The sequence below is a fragment of the Lampetra planeri genome, chromosome 31 (assembly GCF_965212315.1).
Source record: "Lampetra planeri chromosome 31, kcLamPlan1.2.h2, whole genome shotgun sequence".
Lineage (NCBI taxonomy): Eukaryota > Metazoa > Chordata > Hyperoartia > Petromyzontiformes > Petromyzontidae > Lampetra > Lampetra planeri.
Genome location: NC_136137.1, coordinates 5,146,966 through 5,173,305, shown reverse-complemented (window position 1 = coordinate 5,173,305; position 26,340 = coordinate 5,146,966). Strand labels below are relative to the sequence as shown.

The following is a 26,340-nucleotide window of genomic DNA, read 5'->3' as shown; positions in this document are numbered from 1 at the left end:
TGCAGTCACGAAAGCTTTAAATCGAAATTTAAGTGAAGTTGTGGAAGACTCGCCGGTAGGAGGGTCATGAGATTGCACACACAAAGACAAAGATCCCGCCCAGTATAGCCTTAACAGACTTTTGGGGCAAGTGCTATTCGCGAGTAGCACCTGTGAAGGCTGACACAGCACACGAGGGAGTGGGTGGCCAGCACCACGCCCGTATACTCACTCACATATACACACAGACTTGCACACAGGAAGACACTCGCGCAGACACGTATAGACACAAAAACAAAGACACACACCAGCAGCCGTTCACCAATAAGTGGCAATGGCATCACTACATCGCGAGGCCACTTGATGCAAGTCACGCCGGCAGGAAGTTACAGGACTTGAGATGACTGGCAGATGCACCACCGGTGCTCGACACGGTGTCAACATTTAGCAGCCCGGCGCGCTGCTCGTTGTTGTGGGCATCGCTCCGCCGCCCTTCACTGATGTTGGAGGGCGACTGCCTCAAACTGCCCAGTCGGGTCCCTTCACGAGCCTCCTCCAGAGAGGTCGATCTTGACACCGCTGGGAATGGGTGCACTCAGCTCCACATCCTCCCATACCACATCAGCCGATACCAATACCCGCCGACGTCACCACGGCGCCAGTGCCAGTCCAGGTGCACTTTAAAGTGTCGAAAACTCGCTGACAGATCACAGGACAGACCCACGCAGATACACCCACACGGACACACCACGACAACGACAACCAGCGCACGCGCTCACTAACTCACCGGACGCTGCATCGTCCACTGCTGGGGCCGCCTTATCGCCGTCTGCTCCGGCCGCGGTTGGGGCAGGCCCTGCGGCGGTGGCGGCGGTGTTGAAGCCGGGGCGAGATTGTGGCTGGGCCTGGGCCCTCGAGTCCCCGAAGCGTGGGGCGATGGGCCGCGTTCGCCGCGCGGGGTTCAGCGAGAAGCAGTAGGCGCAGCGGTACGCTGCGGGGGACGAGACACGCGCCTGTGTGTCATCGCCTACAGCTGGGACGATTGGTCGACTTGGTCGATCGGCAGCCTGATGAGCGCGTGTCAGTGTGTAACCCAGCGACCCGAGTTCGATTACCGCTCACAGCCACCAACACCAGTGACGATTATCTGAACCGGTCCTGGGCGTCCCGCCCTCGTGTGCCGTGCCGGCCTTCATAGGTGCTCGCTAACAACACTTGCCCCAACAGTCTGTTAAAGGCTATATGGGGGATCTCTGTCTTTGTGTGCGAGTGTGTGAGTCTGTCCCGTGCCCTTCTGTCAGAAAATCTTCGATATTTCATGTGGCCTCAAAGTGCGTGATGTCACCGCCACTTAGTGGAGAATAGCGGGTGTTGTTGTTGTGTGTCAGTGTGTGTGTCAGTGTGTGCATGTGTCAACGGTGGGGGGCGGTAGTGCAGGGGTTAGCGCACTGGCGCCACGAACCCAGCGACCCGAGTTCGATTCCCGCTCATGGCCACCACCAACACGAGTGACGATTATCTGAACCGATTCTGGGCCTCCTCCCCTAGCTTGACTCAGCCTCAAATGAGCACCTGGTGCGATGTTTAAACGAGGGGGTAGGTGGCCACCGCCACGCCCGGCCGCCTTTATTTCACCGGTGGCGATGTTTACACATCACAGCAGCTACTCATTTAAGGCTGAGTTGAGCTAAGGGAGGCCCAGGACCGGTTCAGATATTCGGCACCGGAGTTGACCGTGAGCGGTAATTGAACTCGGCTAGCCAGGTTCGTATTCCCGGCGCGCTAACCTCTGCGCCACCACTCCCCACGTCACACACACACACACACGGGCTGTCGATGAGGCCACACAGGAGGCCCACACAGAAGGCAAGCATAAACAATACTATTGGTAATGTGAAGGGCACCTGTTGGGGAAACCCACCTATGTATTCGAATTCTTCTCGCAACGCCATCCCGTTGTGAGAAAAGCACTGCTGGCAGATGAGAGCGTACCTGGGGTACCAGACAGTAAACACACACACACACACACGGTGATTCAAACTAAACAGTGAATGGAAACCAATCTTAGAAACGTTCAATATCTGCCGTTCATATAACCGGGCACTTCGTTAACGATCCATTAATTTATTGAAACGATTGCTTTGTAATGACAAATACCCCTATAGAAAATTTTAAATGTGACGCACATGCCGACGATACAGGACATCGAACTGCGCTCCACATAGGTGAGAGTCGACGACTTGTAAATGCCTAGAAATCTCACGCTAATGTTACACTCGGGACTTTCAATGAGACCAGAACTAATCACATGTTGAGTTGTACAGCGATACCGCGGTTTACGTCGGGCGGGGGATGCGTTCCTCAAAGGTGCGAGGACGAATATCGAAACGTAACAAAGTAATTGAGAAACTTTTTTATAATTTTATTTTACCAGGTAAGGCCCACTGAGCTATACAGCTCTTTTCAGAAGCTACCCTGACCACATGGACATTTTTAGCAGTGGCCAAATACTTTAAGCGCATGTTTCTAAATGTGGAGGGAAAAACCGGAGGACGCGGACAAAAATCCACGCGACCACGGGGAGAGAGAGAGAGACAGAGACACATGCAAACTCCAATATACAGGTGTCAGGGTCGGGATCGAATTCATGACCCATGACCTCCTGGATACGAGACGAGAAAGTTAACATCTCGCCACCGTGGCGCCCTACAGGATAGGTGGTGGAGGCGGAGAGGCTACGGAGACGGGAAAGGACAGACGACGCAGTCAGCGACGTAAGCGTGCGTGGGTCGAGCCGACGGAAAATATGGTAGCGGTATTCATACATTAGCGACGTATTTGCAAAACGACGTAAATCGGGGCCTTTCGCCGTGTTGCATGGGGTGTGGGGAAGCGGGCGAGGGGGGTGGCAGCACTCCGTGCTGTCTTTGAGCCCCGCCCCCCTCCCTCCCGATACGTTCCATTCATTGGCTACCACATTCTGATGAGCTCCCCCCCCCCTCTCCTCCCCCCTTCAACTTGCTTATAAGGGATTACTTCTTGAATCATTGCCTCACTCGATGCAGCTAATTCGGCTGTGACGGTCCCACCTGATGACGGAGACTTGTGTTGCCTCCGAAACGTCGTGATGTTTGTTTTTATTTTATTTTATTTTCATTAATTTTGATGTTTTACCTACACGGTGACTTTACCGAAAAAACCTAAGAATATAAAATGGTAAACACGCCACGTGCTTACAATGACACACGCATTCCGGCCACGCAGTGTTATTGGGGGAGGGAATGCCACAATGTTAACTGCGATGTGTTTTCGTCAGCTGTTGGGGACTTCTTTAAACACGGTTTATGACCCCAATTGTTTTATGAAGGCTTTTAGGGCTGTGTCAGTTCCTCATTTTCATGAAGGGCTGTCCTGCGCAAACAGCCTGAAGTATTATCACGGACTGGAGTGTACACGCAGCACTATAATACCGTGCATCAATACCACTGCAGTAATAATATCGATGTCCTATATCCGTCCAGGAAATCTTCACCGAGTCTCAAGAGGTGGAGACAAGACACAGACAGATGAACAGCCATACATACAGATAGAGGGGCAATGCAGGTAGTCAGACAGGCAGACGGATGGGCAGACAAACAGCCAGACATACCGACAGAGAAACGAGGAACAGGCAGAAAGACAAACAGACGAATGGACAAACAGATAAACAGGCGTGCACACAGCGGGACGGAGAGAGGGAAAGACGGAGGGACTGACAGAGGTACACGGGTGATGCATGAAGACGATGGGGCCTCTGTGGGAGAGTGCGACGAGCACTCACCGGTTCTGAGGGCCATCGCCCACCAGGTACTCGATGACGCGGTCGGCAACGCCGCGCTCACGAGGCAGCACGGGCCTGGGGAGGGGAGGCCCAGGCGGGTGCATACCTACACGTCCGCACGCCCACACACACGGCAAATGTACACGCGTTCAGCGAAAACAATTTCCCCATAACTAATGCAGCAACGATTACGTTTTGTGAGTTACAATGTAGGTACACACACACACAGGAAGGAGAAATAACCGACGGTACGTCGCAGCGTTGCTGCATCACTGTAACTCTCAACCGTGCAGCTCAAGGAAGTACAGTAGCTCATCGGTTATCCGGCAGGTACGGGGGGGAAGGGGGCGCCGGATTTTCCAAAATGTCGGATAATCACATCACTATTTAAAATAACTTATTTTTGCACATTCTTGCATAACATTATGTTTTAGGTGTTGTGTCTGTTTTTGAGTGTTTAAGATTTGTTTACTATAGCAAATTGGTATCAACATACAAATAGACAAAAATAAATATGATACTGTAAAAAGTTACTGTATTCACTGTGCCTTCCACTCCAATCTCAAAGAGTCTGCATGGGGTGATGGAGGTACAACTACACTCCTGACTTTACCGAAAAAACCTAAGAATATACACTCCTGTTCATCGCTGGACTGGTACAGCCTTTGGAGCGGTTTTGCCGGATCAGCAGGAGGCTGCCGGATGTTCGAAGCCGAATATTCGCGCGGCGCCGGATAATCGGTGATCAACTGTAGCTCGCTGTCGTCTGCCGCTCAGAAACCGCGTGATAACGGTGCGTGCGTTCCGCGGAAAAGCGTTCCCCAACGGAAGCACTGTCCTCGTCGCGGAAAAATCGTCGCAGTGCAAACGACGACGCATTGAGCGAGGACTTGGTGGCGTTCAAACCAAGCAGAGCATCATGCAAACCAACGGGGCATCAAAACCCAAGCCTTACCAAGGTGGGGGGGCGGAAAGAAACCCGCGTGTGCGGCAGCAGTGGTGGCGGCAACATGGCTGCTGGGTCTTCGCGCAAGAGCCCCCGTCGCGCCCCCCACCCCCGCCAGCAACCCCTTTTCCGGGGGGCCCCCGGGAGCAGTCCCAGGACCCCCGGGAGTGCTCGGCGCGCTGGGGCTCCCCCCTCTGCCCGCCGATGGGGGTCCCGGGGGGCCTCTGCCGGGAGTCTGCATTGGGGGGCCGGGGTGAGGTCCGAGCGGAGACGATACCGCAGGGGGGTCGTTGACGCCCCGCTGCGACGGCGTGCGCTGACGCAGCTCTGGACACGCGGAGACGAGATAGCGTCGTAGAGGTTCGGAACCGTCGACTTGAAAAAACGTTAATTTCACGCCTTTTTTAAAATCCTTTATATTAAGTTCACTTGCTTGCTTGCGCGCTTACGACCGTGCAAATCTTTCGGTCGTTTTTTAACCCACTTTCCGTGATCCAATCGAGCTGACATTTTGCACACAGACTCGTTGTGCGTGACAATTTATTTTCGTGAAATTTTTTTCACAAAATTTTACAATTTTTAGGAAAAAAATAATTATATTTAATTACCAATTGCTTAATGGTGGCAGGCAATCATCTGACCCATAGGTGGCAGCCATCTCAAGCCAGAGGACGAGAGGACTCTAGCCGCCACGCATATAAAGGATTTATAGTGAAAAACTTTGTTTTTACGGGTTAATTTTTTTGCAGTCATTAGTGACCAAGTTTGAGACGATCATCAACCCCGTTTAATCGTGGGCAGCCGAAACCCGGATTTAGACGCGGGATCTCAACAGCGTTAATTATCCCTTGCACAAACAATATGAACCCCACCCACAACCCCCACTCTTAAGCAACCCGGGGTGGAGTCGTGGCACAGGGGCTAACACGGCGCACGACAAACCTGCCAGTCCGAGTACAATTCCCGTCCAGCGTTTGAACCTGGGGTCTCAGCAGTTGCTGGCTTGATAGACAATAACAACACCCACCACAAAATCCACATGCTCCCCGATAAACAAGCACATTTTAAGACTCTCGCACAACACACACCTTGCCCGGCTGACGCTGCGGCGATGGCAGCTTGCTCCAGCTCCTAAAACGACATCAAGTCGTGAGTTATTACCGATTCCTAATGCGACGGGGGATACAGTAAAACAAATAGAACACGGGGCCCTGCCATAAAGCACATGGCATCCGGAGAACACTGCCCACAATTGGCTTAGCATTGGCGCTGTTTGCGTAAATCACATATATATTTTAACGGGAGTATAGTCTTTTCATTTTAAAGAGAACCATTTTTTTTTTCACAGAACGTAGCATTTGAACGTTGCTTACAATTGGCTTAGTATAGGTGTTGTATGTGGGATTCGCAATATATAATATATTTAACGAGAATATAGTATTTTGCTTTAAAAGAGGGCCCCCCACTTTTACGGGCACAGCCATCGGAATGTGCGCCGTGTAACGGGAATGGTTTGAGAAACCTTTGCCTTCTTCGCCTCCGAATCGAATCTCTCCAGGATTTCCTTTGCCGTCTTGTAGGTCTCCTTCTCCATCACCTCCTCGAGCTGCGCCAAGGGAGGGAGGGGGAGGGAGGGGGAGGGAGGGGGAGGGAGGGGATCAGCACCGCCACCGCCGTTTGAGCCGCGACTCCCCGTCCAGTGAAGCCACTTCTTTATTAGAGTTGATCAAAACATTTAAGGGAACAAAAAAAACTAATTCACCCAGCAAAATTTGAATTCGCTGCTGCTGCAAAAAAAGTTTAACCCGCCAGGTGCGTATTGAGCTTGGTCGGAAATCGTGTTTTCGTATTAAATATGGGTTCAGTTTAACACGTAGGCTTTCGCGACCAATATTATCTACAATAGTTTTTTATGGGTTATATTGCTTAAATATAAAATATGCCAATTAGTTACTAGTTCAACGAATTGTCATGTTTTGTTTAGGTGACAAACCTTACTAATTGGCTGTGTCGGGTGGTGGCGGGTTTAACGACACATTTCTATTTACGTGATCCAACCCAAAAAAACCTCTAATATGGGTTCAGCCGGGAGTGGTGGCGCCTTGGTTAGCGCACCCGTCACAGACCACGGCAACCTCCGTTCGATTCCCGCGGTTGACACGAGAGCAAAGATACAGCGATTTGTGGAAAGGGAGCGCGACGATGGGGGGAGAGTGAGTGGGGGGCATGCGAGGGCGCAGGGAGTGGTGGGAGCAGTGGTCAGCAGCGCTACCAACCCGACGGACGACCCGAGTTTGATTCCTGCTCACGGCCATAAACAGTCACGATTGTCTCAACTGGTCGTGGGCTTCCCCGAGGTCGACTCAGCCTCAAATGTGTACTTTGTGCAGCATGTAAACATTGTTACCGGAGAGACAAAGGCGGTCGGGCGTGGGGTTGGCCACATACCCACCTCGTGTGCCGTGCCGGCCTTCATCGGTACTCGCAAATAGCACTTGCCCCAAAAGTCGGTTAAGAGGCAATACACAGGGGATCTTTGTCTTTGTTGCCTGCCAAATGTTATTAAGCATCCGACTCTGGCCGTGGTTAAGGAAAAGCACCCCCCCCCCCGCCTGCCTCCCCCGCCCACGATGTACAGAAACAATTCGCATTGGCCGTGCCTTCGTTACCCTGCGCTGGTGATTTACGGCCGGACCGCGGGTCCGTTTGTAATGCCCTTCCATTAGTCCGTATCAATACGACGCATCATCCCTCTCCCATTCCCAAAGCCGTAAATCGCAATGGCGGCGCACACTCACGATTTTCCGCTTTTTCTCCTTGAGCCCTTCTAGAGCAGTGTCTGTGAAAGGAGACAGAGCATGGTTGGCGAAGCGGACGACGGGCACTTCAAATCCATCACGAAGCAACATCTTTTTGTTTGCACTTCCACACTCCGTTGGGAAGTGCAATGGTCCGGAGCTCACGTAACGAGAAGGGCTTTTCTCAGCTTGTAGTCCACGTGACGCTTAGAATCCATGGTAAGCTATTTTCTAAAACTGTTGTTCTTGCTGACGGTTACAATGTTGGGCAGATATGATTATTATTATCTGTCATAGTGGTCTCATTTATAACTCATAAGCAAACAAGAATGTGGACATGAGTCATCACTGCAGGACTATATTAAGGCAGCTTTATGGTTCAAATCAAAGTCATTACCATCATCATTTTAGTTTGAATCTCAACACACAAAACTAAAAATCGAATCGTACGTTTGAAAAAAGAGATCTCATGGTGGTTTGCGGTGCCATATTAACGACTAACTTAGAAGCCTGTCCACTGAGCGAGCATCGGAGCTTTGAACTTCAACACAGTACAGAACCAATGGACAGAGATGGATCATCAAGTAGCATACCAACTGCAACAGGCATTGAGAAAGGCTGTTAACAAAGCACAATAAGAGTTCTAAAAACCCCATGCTGAATTTACAAACCACTGAAATATCTCCATCTGACAAGTGTGGGGAATTATACTGTAGGTAAAGGCACAACCCCGCAATTTCTTGCTCGTGCCACTGCTGATTGAAAGGCCTTCAACGACAAGATAGCCCCGCTGGAGGGCTATCTGAGTTGATCTTGCAGTCCTTCCCCCGCACCTCCCGATTAGCGCGGTTGGCTCCGTACGGTGCAAAAGAAGTTCAAGATACATACATGACCTAGCCTTCTACGCTGGCCAGACATATTGTACCCACACTAAACGCCACCAAACGCGACCAGCCCACCGACTTTACTGAATGAAAACCGCGGTTAAACTGCACACTCACAGTTGCTCTGCGTCCTTCTCACGAACCACCAGCACATAAACCTCTTGAGTAGCCACACTCTGCAAGAGAACGATGCACGCGCATGGTACAGGCAGGAAGCGTGCAAGGGAATCGCCATCACTACCCACGAACGTCCGATGTACGGCGCTTTCCGACGTCCTTTCGGAATGTGCCACGCGTCGTTCGGCACGTGGAGCGGAGCGTCGGACATCGTGCCGAACGGCGCGCGCGGCGCAACGCGCAGACGCAATCGGAGAGACGTGATGCGGCACAAACCGAGAAAAAAACCTACGCGGTGCGGTTCGATGAATCGACGGCTAACGTCAGCTCACCCGAAACCGCATCCACTGCACAAACCATTGCTGCAGGTGCCGATAACCTGATGCACAAATGGAAAATTAAAACGTCGGCTGTCGCGACCAATATCACCCATAATAGAGGTTGTTTTGAGTTAAATCGCGTAAATATATAAGTGTCGTTAAAACCCACCACCACCCGACACAGCCAACTAGTAAGGGTTGTTACGTAAACAGAACGTGCCAATTTGTCACCAGTACAGCACACCGGTGTGATGGAGAGCCAAGCCACAACATTTACAAACTGAGTACGACGTTTCGCCAATAATTACAACTAGCTTCATCAGGCTATCGCCTGAAGCTAGTTGTAATTACTGGCGAAACGTCATCCTCCAAACGACACCGTCAGCACTATTGTTATATTATAAACCAGTACAATATATAATCTATACTCGTAAACGTCAGCATGCTGCCCGCGGCTTTCTAGCGGCTTTCGCGTCACACTCCGAGGGGGGGCGATTTACTTGGTCCATCACTACGGCTGCTGATGATGATGATCACAGAGCTCCATGCGAGTGCTGAGCGCGAGAATCGGAGCAGTGATGGGGAGCTCCAGGCCGAGGCTGCCCCGTGAGTGAACCAATCGGCGACCTCCGTGCCCTCCTTTTATGTGGACCCAACATTCCAATCGTTTTTGCTGTCGCCATAAGCATCAACTTGACTATAATTGTGCACAAACTTCAGCTTTACAGCTCTTATAGAACACTGGTTAGAATTTACATCAATCGGTGGAATCAGTCGCAGTGGTCTCTATGTATTAGATTAAAATATGATACAACACGATTACCATTGGGCACACGTCGTTATCAATGGGAAAACAAGATAATTATTTACTAATGATACATCCATTACACTGGCGATGCCTGTCAAATAAAAGGGCTAATTACGACCCGTGGCAGACGGCGAAGTGCGACAGTTGGACGGTAACAAAAAGTTAATTGCCATAATTTCTACCGGAAGCGTTGTAACAGAGCCAGAGGAAATAACATCAAAGGGAAATGTTTACGACAGCAAATGATTAACGTCAAAAAAACCACGGTGAAACATTAAAATATACACGTGTCCTGGCCCTTGACAATGTTAACGCGGAACGGAGGCCTCCCACCACACCGTGTTGGTCACTATGCACGCACGCTGCAGAGATGAGCATGAAAATATCCATCGACTCTCAGACCACGCAACTCTATATTCAATACAATTAATGCGATCGTGTTACGGCGACCTCATGTCAATCCACCAATGGATGAAGGCCTTCTCACGCCATCTCGGTCATGGGGGTCGTTTGTCCATACTTCCGGCACTGGTCAGTGCCGGTTGTTGGTAAAGTGGTGCGGGGAGGGGGCAGGACCAGTTCAAATATCGCTCGCCATTGATGTTAGCCGTGGCTGAAAATCGAATTCCGGTGGTTGATGTGGAACGCACTTTGCTCCATCGTCGTCGTCATCAATCATCTCCGTGGATGCCCCAAAGGCCTAAATCACCGCCAACAAAGGAACTCTCGGTTCTCACCCCTCCCCTCAAACCGCGCGCATCTCACTTCACCGCCGGCGGAGGAACGCGCGAGCGGTTCGTTAACCGTGGAATCACTCGGAGGGCACTGGGAGCCAGGCCTGTTATTATTTAGCACCTTAATTCTAGATTTGAAGTTTTCGTGACTGCAAGGATCCATACACTCTTTGGTTCTTTCGGTAAAGTCACGTAGGTGAAAATAAAAAATTATTATAATAATAATTAAATAAAAATAACTACATTAAATCACGACGTTTCAGAAGCAACACAAACATGACGGAGGCTTGTGTTGCTTCCGAAACGTCGTGATTTAATTTTATTATTTTCATTTTTATTTGTATTCTTTTATTATTTGTATTATTATTTATATTTTCACCTACGTGACTTTACCGAAAGAACCAAAGAGTATTTAGCACCTTGCTTGTTATTATTTCTCTTTGTTTGTGTTTTACATGAACGTACACCGCTAGCATACGAGCGTACCATTTGCATACAATTTGTATTAATCACATTATATCTTTTTACACGCAATATTATTGCATATTGAGCGGAGTAATCGACTTCAACCGATGAATCCGCAGCATTATTAAGACGCCAAATATTTTGAAAGTCTCTACGAATTATTTCGTTTTTTTTTAACATCAATTTTTTTCTCTCTCTCTCTCTCCAGATTCCGCTACACTTCTCAGATGTCTCCATTTCTTCACTCGGCACTCGAACGAGAAGATCTCGAAACGCCTGTAAACGTGTCGGAATCAATCAAAAGCCAGGACGTTTTGCTTATCTCGAGTGTAATGCACTTCTGGCTGAAAGTTCAACTCTCCGCTGCGACGCCCCTAAGCTCCTTCTGTGTCAGGCTACAGACCTTTACATCACCCCTCGTAAAAGCAAATACTTGAGATTACATCTGAAGCCCCAAGTGCACAAGGCCACTCACTCGGAGGCTGTGCTTTCAGGTTCAGCGATTTGAAACTCGGTTCCACGGGACAAAAGTTTAAAAGGCACGTTTGTCAAGCAACTTATATTTAAAAATTTTTTTACAAAAGTACGACGCAGAAATGCCCGTGGCCCTGCGCTATTATGTTAACGGTGGCGAAATGTAAACTGCCTCGCCTGGTATATAGGAGCTTGTGGGTTTGATCCCAACCCTGACGCCTGCTGTATATTTTGCGTTCGCATGTTCTCCCCGTGATTGTGTGGATTTTTCTCCGGGTCCTCCGCTTTTTCCCTCCACATTTTTAATCAACACGCGTTTTCAGTATTTGGTTCCTGCTATAAATTTCCACGTGATGATAAGCCACTTCGTTGACTATCATCTGTGGGCAGGTCGCTTCTGAAAAAGAGCTCTATAGCTCAGTGGGCCTTACCTGGTAAAATTAAAAAGTTTTGTTTTTCGATTTAAAGCTTTCGTGACTGCAGGAAATTCATCTTTTTGGTTCATTCGGTAAAGTCACGTAGAAGGGAAATAATAAAGTAATAAAAATAAAACATAATAAAATAATTCTCAGTCAGAATTATTTTATTATGTTTTATTACTTTATTATTTCCCTTTTACGTGACTTTACCGAAAGAACCAAAAATAAGTTTTGTTTTGTTTATAAACCTAGCTCGGCGGATAGGTACATCGCAGAATAGCGAGAGATGGTGTAGCGGCGATGGCTAGCAGAGGCCTTCCTCCAGCAGTGGATTGACCACGACTGCCGATGATGCCGATGATGACGAAGCTGACGTGTACAACGTCACGCGTGATGCAAGATGGACGCTCGAGAAGCTACGAGCCAGCGCTGAGCCGGTTCCGCCGAGGTGCTTGAGTTCGAATCTGGGGTCGTATTTCTCGTGATTAAACCGCGTTATAGTGAGGCAGGAAATCATTCACTTTCTTGGGAAGGGGGGGGGTTATTATTATTTTTTGCATTAATTAATAAAACTGTGAAACTACAACAATTTTTATTTTAACCAGATAAAGCCCACTGAGCCATATAACTCCTTTTCAGAAGCGACCTGGCCACAAAAGATAGCCCAATTAAGTGGCTTATCGTGTGTAAATGTATAGCAGCCAAATACTCTAAACGCGCGATGTCGATTCTAAATGTGGCGGGTAAAAGCCGGAGGACCCGTAGATAAATCCAGGTGACCACGGGGGGAAGAGACACGCAAACTCCAAATACACAGCAGGCGTCAGGATCGGGATCAAACCCACGACCTCCCGTATACCAGGCGAGGTAGCTAACATCCCCGCCACCGTGCCATTGAAACCGGTGACCTGGGTTTCAGTCCCGGTCACGGCTAACATAATTGGGCGAGCGAGTAGTTAACATCTCGACCACCGCACGTGACACTCACAGGACGGGAAATAGGAGCAAGGGCAGTGCAGCGAAGATCCAGTCCGTCCACTCCTTGGGGAAACTCCAAAACCAAAGGAAGGCGGCTGCCACGATGTAGGCGGCCGACGAGTAGAAGATGAGACGGCCGATCCACAGGCGCTGGAGGCGCTGCGTCCTCTCGCTACGCTCCTCCAAGTCGGTCATGTCCTGAACGCCAACCGCGTAAAAAAACAAAGCAGGGGGGCAAGCAAGCGCACCGCCGCGTTTTTTGAGCCCAAGGCCGACCCCGCCTCCTTTCCCCGATGGTACGCAGTGGGTTACGCGACCCGTCGACTTATTCATCCCGCGTTATTCACAGCAAAGCGTGGCGGATGAGCAGGCTTTCATAGCGATCGGTCGCAGCACCTTGGTGTTGATGTTAAACTAAAACTGAAACGATTGTTGGTTTTTTTGGCTACGTACGGTTTCGAAAAGAAGTTCGACACACCTATGTACAAATGAAATGGAGAGTCTGCAAAAAAAAAATTTAAGGCGTGTAAAGGCGGGGCCGCCCTGCGGAGATGGAGCGACGAAATTGGTTGCTGCGTGGATCGTTACAGCTGGCAGCGGAGGCTTGGGGAAGCCTTCATCCAGCAGTAGAATGATCATGGCTGATAATGATGCAATATTTGACGTGTGATTGCATCGGCTATGCCCCCCCCTCCCAACATAAAACTTAATCTATGGATTAATACGTAATAGTCTTGGAATTAAATATAAATGTTTATTAAAATCCTACCGGGAGAAGATAGGCTTGTGAATTTCAGCTATCATGTCATTAGCAGTTAGGAATAAAAGTGTGGTTTCATAGGCTCTCAGTGTATTATGAATATTTTGTCGTATTTTAACCACAGTGGGAATGGTGGTGCGGAGGTTATTGCATTGTCAGATGAGCTCGGTGATCTAAGTTTGATTCCAGGCCACGGTTGATGTCAGTGGTGAGTGATAATCGAACCGGTGCTGGAACATCCTTTCACAAACCTGTCCTGGCCAGCGTGGTGAAGTATGGTGAAGAAACACCTCGTAACCGACAGTGCGGATGAGCCTTCATCCGAAAGTTTATCAACGCTTTCCCGTTCAGAGACGTCTGCAAGTTGCAGGGTGGGTGTCCCGTTCACCTCTCAATCTCGGAACGTGCGAACGGCTCAGCGTTCATTTTATTTAGAGAGGCAGAGAACCATAGCGACACGACCACACTCCAAGACTGCTAAAGGCCAAAAGTGTGCCACAGGCCCTCCCGCATGGCCTTGTGGGAGCCTCTCGGTACCGATAAGGTTATTTTATCTTAGTTTTTCTTCCAGTTTCGTTTTTCGTTGATGTAAACGTACGTCATCGAAACGGGAAAGGGTTAACTGCTGGGCACACATTTCTACTGCTGGATGGACAGAGGAGGAGGGGGGGGGATGTACAAATTTTGCCCCCCCACCTCGGGATATGGAATCAAACCGGCGACCTCTGCATTGCAAGTGCGGTGTGAAAACCACCACGCCCCGCACGGCAGCGATCCCTTTTAACATATAATTTGTTGTTATCACTTCATGCAACTTAGTTAATGCAAACTGCCTTCATGTTTGGCAGCTCGGGACGTGATGCCGCAATGAACAATCTGAACCTCGTAAAAGATACTACAGAGTCTAATTAAGTGTATGCTTTACAGCAAAATGCCACGCTGTGTCGCAGCATGAATGAGCAGAGGGTGGGAATCCAAACAGGCAATGACTTGCAACGTGGACTGGTGCCAGTTGAGCCGAGAGGCTGTGCAACCGCTCAGTAATCTCAGCGTGGTCGGGCGGAATCTGATTTGGTCCGTTCCGTACGTCATAGCTGCAAGCGTGCCAGACGCGCGGACACTGACAAAGGAAACACAACAGATGTGCCCAAAAGAATGACGTTTTCATCAGTGTATATGTTTTACCTGCTATTGGTATATGGCTCAGAAATAATTACATTGACAGATAATATGGAACACAAGCACAAACGTGTGCTAAGGCCTCGACACAGATGCATTGTTTCTCTGTGTGCCTATGTGTGTGTCTCTTTCTGTGCGTCTCTGTGTTGTCTCTCTCTACTTGTGTCTGTCTATGTGTCTCCGTGTCTGTGTTTTGTCTCTCTCTCAAATTTAGCACCCTTTGGAAGAACGTAATCAACCAGGTAGGGTGTTGACTGTTATGTTAGCCGGCTTTGTGTTGTTTTGTATTATATTTCTAAGTTTACTAGGTTTGTTTTTCTCATTCATTCGTACCTGATGATTGCTTGTGTTGCGATCGAAACGTCGTATTCTATTATTTCATTTATTTTCTTTCTACGTGACTTTACCCAAAGAACCAAAAAGTCATTCCTGCAGTCACGAAAGCTCCGAATCAAGTGTAAGCAAAGAGATCTTCGGGCGCCGCGGTGGCGAGATGTTATCTCCCTCGCCTGCTAAGCAGGAAGTCACGGGTTCGATCCCGACCCTGGCGATACCTGTATATATTTGGAGTGCGGCGTGTTCTCTCTCCCTGTGGATTTTTCTCCAGGTCCTCCGGTTACGTCCTCCACTTTTAGAAAGTTGCGTTTATATTATTTGGCTGCTGCTATAAACTCCAACGTGTGATGATAGAAGCAAACTTCGACGAGCTATCACGTGTGGCCAGGTCACCTCTGTAAAAGAGCTAATCGCTCAGTTGGGCTTTTAACCCGGTAAATAAAGTCGTTTAGTTTAGTATGTTTGGAATCACAGCAGTAAGAGACTGTGGATCAGGACATCATCACAATGACTTCACAAAAGTTAAATGGGCATTGGTAGCACATGCCGCTAGACGAGATGATATTAGGTATAGCCCTGTGAGCCATTCGGCTCTTGAATCGAGTGCAACCGCAACAAACAAAAAACTAAAACATGAACAAGAAAACATCTTAAAGTGAATATGTGACTAAGTGGTGTTGGGAGCAGTAACTAAGGGAGATAACACAACCAATACGGTGACCTCCGCGGAGATGGAGCGATGAGATGAGTTAATGTGCAGGAGAGATATGGATTGTGGCATAACAGGACCATGGTGGGGATGTGGTGATGCCATGGATAGGCAATGAAGATGATGATGATGAAGATAGTTTGTGGTAAGTTCAATGAACTGCCTTACCTTTTCCAGTGATTCTAACTGTTGTATGGTAGAAGGCTTGGCCTGGAACAACAACAACAACAAGAGAAGTTGTAATGTACTGTGTTCATATCAATTCAAGTGTTTTACAATTTATATATTCTATGCTAGACTTCTACAAACTTTCACTGGTGATATATGATGCCTAAATAACTTTTTACCAGACAGAGTATTTAATAATCCTCCTGTACGTTTTATGTTAATTTAAGTACTTTACAATTCACAGATATCGCAAAAGGCCTAAAATATCAACCGCAAAAACAGCAGCTATGCAAACCTGTTCGGCACATCAGCCCCACGGCTAAGAGCAAGTTTGCTGGCAAGTGCATTTGTTGCATTACAGCAAAGCAGAGAGATTGTGGGATTAACTGGGAGAACGAGAAGGAATTTTGACATTGACAAGAAGGAACTCGGATTAGAAAGGTACACCATAGATATCACCCAGGATCCGAGGTGGGGGCTGGACCCGGGTTCGGATATCACTCGCCAATGGTGTTAGCCGTCACCGGGAATGAAACCCAGATCACTAGTTTCAATGGCACTGTGGCAAGATGTTTAACTTCCTCGCTTGGCATACAGGAGATAATGGGTTCGATCCCGACCCTGACGCCTGTATATTTGGAGTTTTCGTGTTCTCCCCGTGGTCGCGTGGATTTTTCTCCGGATCCTCTGGGTTTTTCCCTCCACATTTATAAACAACGTCCGTTTGGAGTATTTGGCTGCTATAAATGTCCACGAGATCAGCCACTTCGTTGGGCTGTCAACTGCGGTCAAGAGCTATGTAGCTCAGTAGGCCTTACCTGGTAAGACAGGAATAGTAAAAAATTAACCCGTAAAAACTAAGTTTTTCACTATAAATCCTTTATATGCGTGGCGGCTAGAGTCCTCTCGTCCTCTGGCTTGAGCTGGCTGCCACCTATGGGTCAGATGATTGCCTGCCACCATTAAGCAATTGGTAATTAAATATAATTTTTTTTTCCTATAAAGTGTAAAGTTATGGAATTTATTTTCACGAAAATAAATTGTCACGCACAACGAGTCTGTGTGCAAAATGTCAGCTCGATTGGATCACGGGAAGTGGGTTAAAAAACGACCGAAAAATTTGCACGGTCGTAAGCGTGCAAGCAAGCAAGCGAACTTAATATAAAAGATTTAAAAAGAATAGTAATCATTGAGCCACTGTGCTCCTTCACAGCCATAGCAAGCATCACTAAATAATATTTATTCATTGACCTTATCACTCGAGGCTCATCCTCCTCATAATACCTTCTTGTGTCGTCTTTCCAAATACTGAGGGGGTATGTTTTCCTTCCCAAGGGCTCAAGGGGACTCTCGCACATAACCGTGGCAGGTCAAACATCAACACGACCTTCGTCGAAATCGAATAATTAATACAAATGCTTCGGCGCCCGCCTTTGCCGTAATGACAAAAGTGACCGAGCGCGCCAGAATTGTAAACACAGTGTTGTTGTTGCCAGGTCCAAAATACTGCCTTCTCGTACCCGATCAGCGTGGCTAAAAAATGCTTGCAGCAATTGGTAAATATCAATTGAGGGCCAATTTAAAGTGATTGGGCCTTTCATAACCACGGGCCGTACGGAATTAAGTCGAGGGCCGTATTTGGCCTCGGAGCCGGAAGTTCTCCACTCTTGCCCTACCCTTCTCACACGTGTCCATGTACTTGCCAAATCTCCCACTGCCCCCTTTGCCAAATGCCCAAGCCCGCCCCCACCTCCTGGCATCAATAACAAATTTCATGCAAATCCCCTTGCCTGCTACACACCCACAAACTCATTAACCCAACCACTCACCCACCCACACCCCCGACCCACTCACCAACAACAACCACCATTTGCAACTAAGTGGCGGTGACGTCACCACGGTGCCTGTGCCAGGCTACGTGCACGTTAAGGCCACGCGAAGTGTCGAACGCCCGCTGGCAGGTCACGGGACAGACCCCAGGTGCCATGAGTTGACTGACTGAGATCATTGGCCAATGCACCACCTGTGCCCCCTACTGTGCCAACAACACCCACCAACCCATCAACACATCCACGAAGCAATTCACCACCCCACTCATCCACCCCACTAACCCCACTCACTCCCCTCACCCACCCATCCACTATCTACCAACCCACTGACCCACCCAACCCAAACTCAGCACACACCCCCCCCCCACCTTCTTTCATTTATAAATCCTCACCACCTGCCGCATGCTCGTCTAACAACGCGACTCCGCGTGCTTGCTGGAAGGCGTTCAAAACGCCGCCACGGTCAGTTGCGCGCTCCTGCCACCGATGCTAGGTAGGCTCTGACCAATCTGCCTTTCCCCGAGGGCAAAGCGATCGCCAACCTGTCTCCCCGATGTCTCGCCGACCCGAGCACATCGTTAACGTATCCAGCTCATGTGGGGGTCCGCGCAGGCAAAGCGAGAGCGTGCTACGCTCGCTACGCCGCGGTTGTGTGAAATGCCACAAAGCTCTACAACTCCGTTACAAGGGGCAGGGGGGCCACGGGGTTTGTCTGGAACCAGCAACGATCCGTCTGGTTGATGTGTGTCGCACGGGGCAATTGTTGAGAGATTGGGAGCTGGGGTGGCTCGTGCTTTGTTAATTTCCTCGCCCGGTATATACAAGGAGATCGTGGGTTTGAACCTTGACGCCTGTTGTTGTATATTTGGAGTTTGCATATTCTCTCTCTCCCCGTGGATTTTTCTCCGGGTCCTCCGGTTTTTCCTCTCTACATTTAGAGTCAACATTCAGATTTGAAACTTTCGTGACTGCAATGATCCATACTCTTAGGTTTTTTCGGTAAAGTCACATAGGTAGAAATAAATAATAAAAATTATATTAGAAATAAAATAACATAATACTTTATTTCTATTATTATTTGTATTATTTATTTTTATTATTTATTTTACCTACGTGACTTTACCGAAAAAACCTAAGAGTAGAATCAACATCACCACGCGTTTAGAGTCTTTGGCTGCTAGACATGTCCACGTGATCAGCCAATTCGGTGGGCAAGACATTCGTGGTCACGTCGCTTTTGAAAAAGAGCTACGTAGCTCAGTGGGGGCCTTGAAAGGCAAACTAGAAATAGTCTAATAGTATAGTTTATAGTCTAATCTTTGAGCATTTTTTATTTAAGTTTACAACTCTCCATTCTCCGGAAGCAGATTATCCAGGCTGCAAATGAGCCGCGCTCTTACGCGCCCTTAAATGTGCACGTTTGTTTAGTTGGCATCATCACTTTCATCATCACATCGACATCTCTATGCCTTTTAACATACATATTACCATAACCACCATCAGCAAACAGCACCACCATACATAATTATCATACGTAGCAGCATAATTATCAACTCCACCATTATCAGATAACATCAAAACTGTACCAACAACAACCGCCTTTCGCCACTAAGTGGCACTGATGTCACCACGGCGCTTGTGCCATGCTAGGTGCACTTTGCACCGTCATTACCACCATCACCACCAACATAATCACCACCACCATCACTATCACCAGTCACAACACCATCAGCAGCAGAAATGATTACCATCACAATGTTGCCAAACATCACCAGTTTCTATTGTTGCTATTGACACCACGGTGACATCACCAATTAAACATCATCACACATCACCAGCAGCATCGTAATTTACCACCACCCATCAACATCACAATAACCATCACCACCATTACAATCACCTCTGGGCGGTAAAATAAGGTACCACTTTGTGGACAAGTGGGTTAAACTCAAAACACATTCTCGATGCAAAGACAAAGATCCCCCGTGTAGCCTTAACAGATGTTGTGGCAAGTGCTGTTAGCGAGCACCTATTAAGACCGGCACAACACACAAGGGGGTTGTGTGGCCAACACCACGCCCGGCCGCCTTTGTCTCCCCCAGTGGCGATGTTTACACACCCACACCAGGTACTCGTTTGAGGCCGAGTCGAACCCTAGGAGAGGGCCCGGGACCGGTTCAGATGAATCGTCAGCGGGCGTTGGTGGCCAAGAGCGGTGAATCGAACCCGGGTCGCCGGGTTCAGCAGCGTAAGCGCTACACCACCGCTCCCCACCGCTCCCCACACACACCCCCACACACACACCACACCCCACACACAACACCCCACACACAACACCCCACACACAACACCCCACACACAACACCCCACACACAACACCCCACACACAACACCCCACACACAACACCCCACACACACACACTCCCACACACACACACTCCCACACACAACACACCACACACACAACACCCCACACACACAACACCCCACACAAAACAACCCCCACACACAACACCCCCCACACACAATCGCAAGACCCCCCCCCCCACCACGTCGCCGTTATTTCGTCGCCGATCGTTGTAACTTGAAAGCGTCAATTCGCGTCCGAAAGTTTCCCGAACGCAACAGCAGCCTGCGGCCTCACCCTTCGGAAGCGCGAGACGAGGACCCCCATCGCTGCTTGCCGCTTGCTGCCTGCCGCTTGCCGCTGTTAACAAGCGAATGGTGGTGGGGGGAGAAAGACACCCACACCACTACCACCACCAGCACCAGCACCACGCTGGCAACACGAAACAAGGCCGAGGAGATATTTCTCGGGGCGAAGATCTCTGGGCTCGCTTCACGAACGAAGCAAAAGTTGTACGAATTGTAAAGGTAGTGGTTGGTTGTGGTGGTGGTGGTGTTGGTGGTGGTGGGATATTAACTTTGATTCCCACCGTCCGCACTGTACACAACGACGCAGGCGGGCGGGGGGGGGGCTTCAAGCGAATGGGCGCGGACTCGAGATTTGAAATCACACTACGGATAAGCGGCGAGGTCTTGTGTCCTCGAAGCCGATTCGTCGGTGTGAGTTGAAACGACAGCCAATGGGGAAGGGCAGTGGAAGGCAGGAGCGGTGGTTGGTGGGGACGGCGCTCGATTTGGCCAATGGAGAGGCGCGGAATCGCATGCCGATGCGCGTCAGTTGTGTGGAATTTGGTGTGTACGTCAGAGCCGTGGTGACGTCACGCGAGGGGTGTGTCACGCAGGCCGACGAAGGGCCACGTGGAAATTAAAAAAAACCGAATTAATTTGCACCGCTGCAATCGTCAATTACGCTATGCGTGACCTTTAAAATGAAAACAATGTAACATATGCGACGTTTCGGCTAATGGCCCTTCTTCCGAAGGCGACGTTTAGGGCAATGGCCTTTAAAAAAAAAATTCCATGTGAAAAAGGGTGAGTGCCCGAAACGTCACTTATTTGACGTTTGATTTTAGGGCGGCACAGTGTTACGCGCGAAGGATAGTTGTCCGAAACGTCGCCAATTATATATTTGTTTATTTATTAACAAGGATACAGTGTTACATGAAGGACAACAGAGACGTCGCGGTGGCTAGGAGATGTTAACTACCTCGCCTGGTATGCAGGAGGTCGTGGATTCGATGCCGACCCTGTCTCCTGCTGCTGTATATTTGTCGTTTGCGTGTCTCTCCCATTTAGAGACGTGCGTTTGGAATATTTGGCTGCTGCTATAAGTTTCCACGTGATAAGCCACTTCACTGAGCTTTCATTTGTGACCAGGTCGCTTCTGAATTAGAGCTATCTGGTAAAATATATTTTTAAAAGTTTATAGTTTGTACTGCATGTTTACTCTCAAGGCAGTGACAACAAATGTGTTGCATAGTTTTTTTTACTATTTGTCGAAGTAATAAATAGCTTAGGGTCGCAAGCTGAGTCGGGGACTACTTTTATATGTGTATGCACTCTGTATTTTGAACTTCATTCGCACCGTACGTAGCCAATTGTGGTAATCGGAGGTGCGAAACATGCATACAAGTCAGACAACCACATCGGGAGTAGTGGAGTGTTATCGCTGCGATGTCTACCTTCGTTAGGTCTCTGTTCCGGATGCTGCAGAGTTTTATTTTTTTTACACGCTTTTATTATTTAACTTATATTTAACTCTGTTGTTGTCGTTGTTGTTATTCTTGGTTCTTTCGGTAAAGTCACGTAGAAGGGAAATCATAAAAAATAAAACACTTATTATTTTATTATTTTCCTTCTACGTGACTTTACCGAAAGAACCAAGAACATGAATCCCTGCAGTCAAGAAAGCTTTAAATCGAAATTTAAGTCGTTGTTGTTGTATCCTCAAATCGTGTAACTCAATTTTAACCCACTTCCCAATGTGGTATCGACTGCAAACTTGGTATACTTATGTCATACTGATGACAATACCATATTCTATCATAAAAAATAAACCAAAACAATTGTAAACTATCTTTTTACACGCTTTCTATGAACTCGATTGTATCCTCAAATATTGTAACTCAATTTTAACCCACTTCCCAATGTGGTATCGATTGTAAACTTGGTATACTTATGTCATACTGATGACAATACTGTATTCTATAAAAAATATAAAAAGTTTTTTAAACATTCATTTTTATATGTTATGTTTCGGCTTGGGTCGAATTGTCCACGGCCACTGCCTGGCGTCGTGGAGTTCTCCCATTACGAGTAGGGTACATTTCATTAAAACGTGTTTAAAAAAAAAGTATTTTTCAACATTATTTATTTATTTATCATTTGTGCATCTGCTGCAGCCACGGTCTGTGGGGATGCCCTTTCGGGTGGACCATGAGCTTCGTGCAAGGCCTTAAATACCGCATGGCAAACAGGGGTCCCGTAGAGATATATACTCTTAGTTTTTTCTGTAAAGTCACGTAGGTAAAAAATGAAATTAAAATTAATAAAAAATAAAATAATAAAAAATCACGACGTTTCGGAGGCAACACAAGTCATCAGGTGAGACCGTCACAGCCAGATTTGCTGTATCAAGTGTGGCAGGGATTCCAAGATGCAAGCTCTTAAATACAAGTTAAGGGGGAGGAGAGGGGGGGGGAGCTTATCAGAATGTGGTAGCCAATGAATGGAACGTATCGGGAGGGGGGGGCGGGGCTAAAAGAGAGCACGAGGTGCACGTAGACGTGGACGTGTTTGTGCGCAAGTCCCTGTTGGTGCGCATGATGACGTATTGGAAGGGGGGGGGCTAAAAGAGAGCACGAGGTGCACGTCCCGTAGAAATATCTGCTTAAAATCCCAGATATCAACGCAAGCCGCACGTTCACACACGAACTTCAAGGGGCCCCTTTTTCGGTAACAGACGTGACCTCGCATGCTCAAGTCAGGGGCTGATGATGTTGCCAGGTCAAATGTAATCCCCCTAATCCTCGAGCACCGATTCTCCGGCCGCGAATATACTCGCGGTGACAGAAGCGACCTCGCATGCTAAAATTAGAAAGGAAGCGTTTTCAGGTCGAAAATACTCTACAGTATTACCCTCTCTGTGTAGCCTGTGCTGACTGAAATACACATATTAAAGGCGACGTTTTGAGCAACGGTCCATCTTCAAAGAACATTTTATATTTTTTTTTTACGTGCTATGAACAAGGGCCATTCCCCAAAACGTTGCCTATCAACAATAATTTGATTATCCGACTTACTGACAGCCGCACTAATCGGGCACTAATTGTTTGGCGATGCTGCTGCTGCTGCGTTGGCAGTGGTGCATGGACAACAATGCAACCCAAATGATGATATATCTGTACCGGTTGCTGGGACCACCTTGTATACCAATTCGCACTGACCAGCGTGGTGAAGTATGGTCAACCCCCACCCCCCCATGACTAATTTCTTTTATGGCGTAACCACCCCACCCCCTGCCCCCCCCCCCCAAAAAAAAATGTATTCGACCTATTACTATTCTTATTTAATACATGGGGTTTGTTTCTAGCGATAATATTCCAGCGTGTACCGTTCACACCGCCATGTAGTTTTTGACATGCCAGACATTGCGTAGCGTAACTCTCTTAGGGAGAGAGTTACGCCATACAGAACGGCCCTTTTAGAATGACGAAACATCTGCGCCCGTAGACAGACTCCATCATTAGAGCGACCTCCTGCTATTCACAAACACGCCTTGCAAAACAGAGAACTGACTAAATCGAATTATCTTAGCTCAGTGCTTCTTAACTTTTACAGCAGCCTTGCACCCCTTTGGTTTTTAATCGTTTAAAAAAATGTACAATGTTAATAAATACATCGGTTTTGATGAAACAAAGTAGTTGTACTTACGTGCCCCTGCTTTCGGTAAAGTCACATAGGTATAAAATAAAATAAATTAAATCACGACGTATCGATTGCAACACAAAAAAAACATTTTTCTTGCTGTGGGTTTCCCACCTGATGATGGTTGCTTGTGTTGCAATCGAAACGTCGTGATTGAATTAATTTTATTTTATACCTACGTGACTTTACCGAAAGAACCAAAGAGTATGGATCCCTTTAGATTTGAAGTTTGGATCCCTGCAATCACGAAAACTTCAAATCTAGATTGCCCCTGCTTAATTTGTCTTTTATAAGAAGACCTGGCCATGTCTCGCACCCCCAGAAAGGGCATCTCGCACCCCAAGGGCATCTCGCGAGATGCACCCCAGGTTAAGAACCACTGTCTAAGGCCAACATCCCTCGCCCCCGAATGAATGTGATGGTTGTTTGTGTGTGTGTGCAGCCATTGCTGACGGAGCTGACAGCGTCAATCATTGAGAACCCGGTCTGACCACAATGATCAAGTCAAAGTGATTTCCTGCTCGGTAAAAAAAAAAGTTAAATTTTATGTTCCAAAGCTATTGCCATTTCTATAGGCGAGGCAAAATCGGCAACCGGTTTTTACCGGTTTTCATTGGACTTTAAACGCGAGTAGCCATCCCAGCTGCACTGTGTCTGTGTTATTTTTTTGTCAACTCCATTTGCTTGAGAATGTTGGCTCCATCCCAGAATGTGTGTTCTGGGGCCGGTTCACAGCGTCAGGGCTGAGTTTTCATTCCCTGCGTCCGAGAAAGAAATTCACCACCGGCCATGCAGGTCAGACCACAGGAACATTTTACCTTAATTTGACTATTAAACAATGCATGTATGTATGTTGAACTTCCTTCGCACCGTACGTAACCAACCGTGCTAATCGGATGTATTGTTTTTTATCCACAGACAGACCGATCTTGACCTTGGACTCAACAAATACTTTTTTTTTGTGGAAACCTGTTAATCGGGGGTATGTCTGAGAAAGAGGGGCCCAATTTATTAGCTGAGCTGAGTTAATTTTTGGCACAGGTTAGATGCCATTGGGTAATGAAAGCCCGTTGTCGACTTGTCTACGGGAAACTGCAGGTTACACCATGGACACCTGATTACGGTAAAAGAAAACAAACAATATATATGAACAATGCAAACAATTTAATACGATCAGTTTGGAATGGCAACGTCATTAATCAACATGGTACAACCAACACAAAGAATTCAACGAGACAATTAATTCGATTTGTCATGAACACCAGCCTTGTTTATAGATACTAACTTGAGTTAACTTTCAAAATTTAGGTTTTCTTGGCCAGTACAATGATCTGCATTTGTTTCTGGGGTCGACCACGTGCTGGTGGTGGTAGTGGTGCTGGCGGGCACGACATGGGCTGGAGAAGAGATGGACTGATGCGTATGGGAGGATGTGGAGCTAAGTGGACTTGCCGACGACTGGTACCAGCGGTGTCAAGATCGGTCTTATATAGCAGGCTCGTGAAGGACGCTACTGGGCAGTTGGACGCAGTCGCTCTCCAGCAACAGAGGAGCGACGCTCACAACAACAAGCGGAGCACCGGGCGGATAAAATGCAGCAAGTTGGCACAGTAGGGGGTACAGCTGGTGCATCTACCGGTCATCTCAGCCAGGCAACCCATGGCACCTTGGTATGTCCAGAGACCTGTCAGCGAACCTTGGACACCTGGCCTGGTACAGGCGCCGTGGTGACGCCACCGTCACTTCGTGGCGAACGGCGGGTATCGGTATTCGCTGGTGGTGGTCGTGGTGATGGTGACGGTAGCGGTGATGGTGATGGTGGTGGTAATAGTTTGACGCCAATATTTTTGTACGTCAGCGGTGGCTAAAGACGTTGCTATTATTTAGATAATTTTGCTGCTATCAATTTCAATTATTTTGCTGCTATAAATTTAGATAATTTTGCTACTATAAATTTAGATAATTTTGCTGCTATAAATTTAGATAATTTTGCTGCTATAAATTTAGATAATTTTGCTGCTATCAATTTAGATTATTTTGCTGCTATCAATTTAGATTATTTTGCTGATATCAATTTAGATAATTTTGCTGCTATAAATTTAGATTATTTTGCTGCTATAAGTTTAGATTCTTTTGCTGCTATCAATTTCCACGTCATAAGCCACCTCGTCGAGCTAGAATTTGCGGCCAGGTCGTTTCTGACCAAGAAGCCTAATAGATCACTGGGTTTTCCTTGGTAAGGTTAAAATAGTTCGTTTTATTGGTATATATTTTTCAAAGTGAT

The 26,340-nt window shown here is 47.7% G+C and overlaps 1 protein-coding gene across 1 annotated transcript in view; it reads right to left on the bottom strand.

The window, feature by feature from the left end:
• Window positions 1-20,732, bottom strand: part of LNPK (lunapark, ER junction formation factor) — a 31,194-nt gene extending 10,462 nt beyond the window's left edge. Inside the window, exons 1-11 of the mRNA XM_078609082.1 lie at window positions 20,368-20,732; window positions 15,895-15,936; window positions 12,753-12,940; window positions 8,545-8,603; window positions 7,544-7,584; window positions 6,268-6,351; window positions 5,834-5,876; window positions 4,755-5,072; window positions 3,800-3,905; window positions 1,901-1,971; window positions 767-970 (exon numbers count right to left, since the gene is read on the bottom strand). Coding sequence (XP_078465208.1) covers window positions 767-970; window positions 1,901-1,971; window positions 3,800-3,905; window positions 4,755-5,072; window positions 5,834-5,876; window positions 6,268-6,351; window positions 7,544-7,584; window positions 8,545-8,603; window positions 12,753-12,940; window positions 15,895-15,936; window positions 20,368-20,397 — 1,186 coding nt within the window. The 5' untranslated portion in view covers window positions 20,398-20,732. The remainder of the gene's footprint in view (window positions 1-766; window positions 971-1,900; window positions 1,972-3,799; window positions 3,906-4,754; window positions 5,073-5,833; window positions 5,877-6,267; window positions 6,352-7,543; window positions 7,585-8,544; window positions 8,604-12,752; window positions 12,941-15,894; window positions 15,937-20,367) is intronic.
• Between the last annotated feature and the right edge of the window lie 5,608 nt (window positions 20,733-26,340).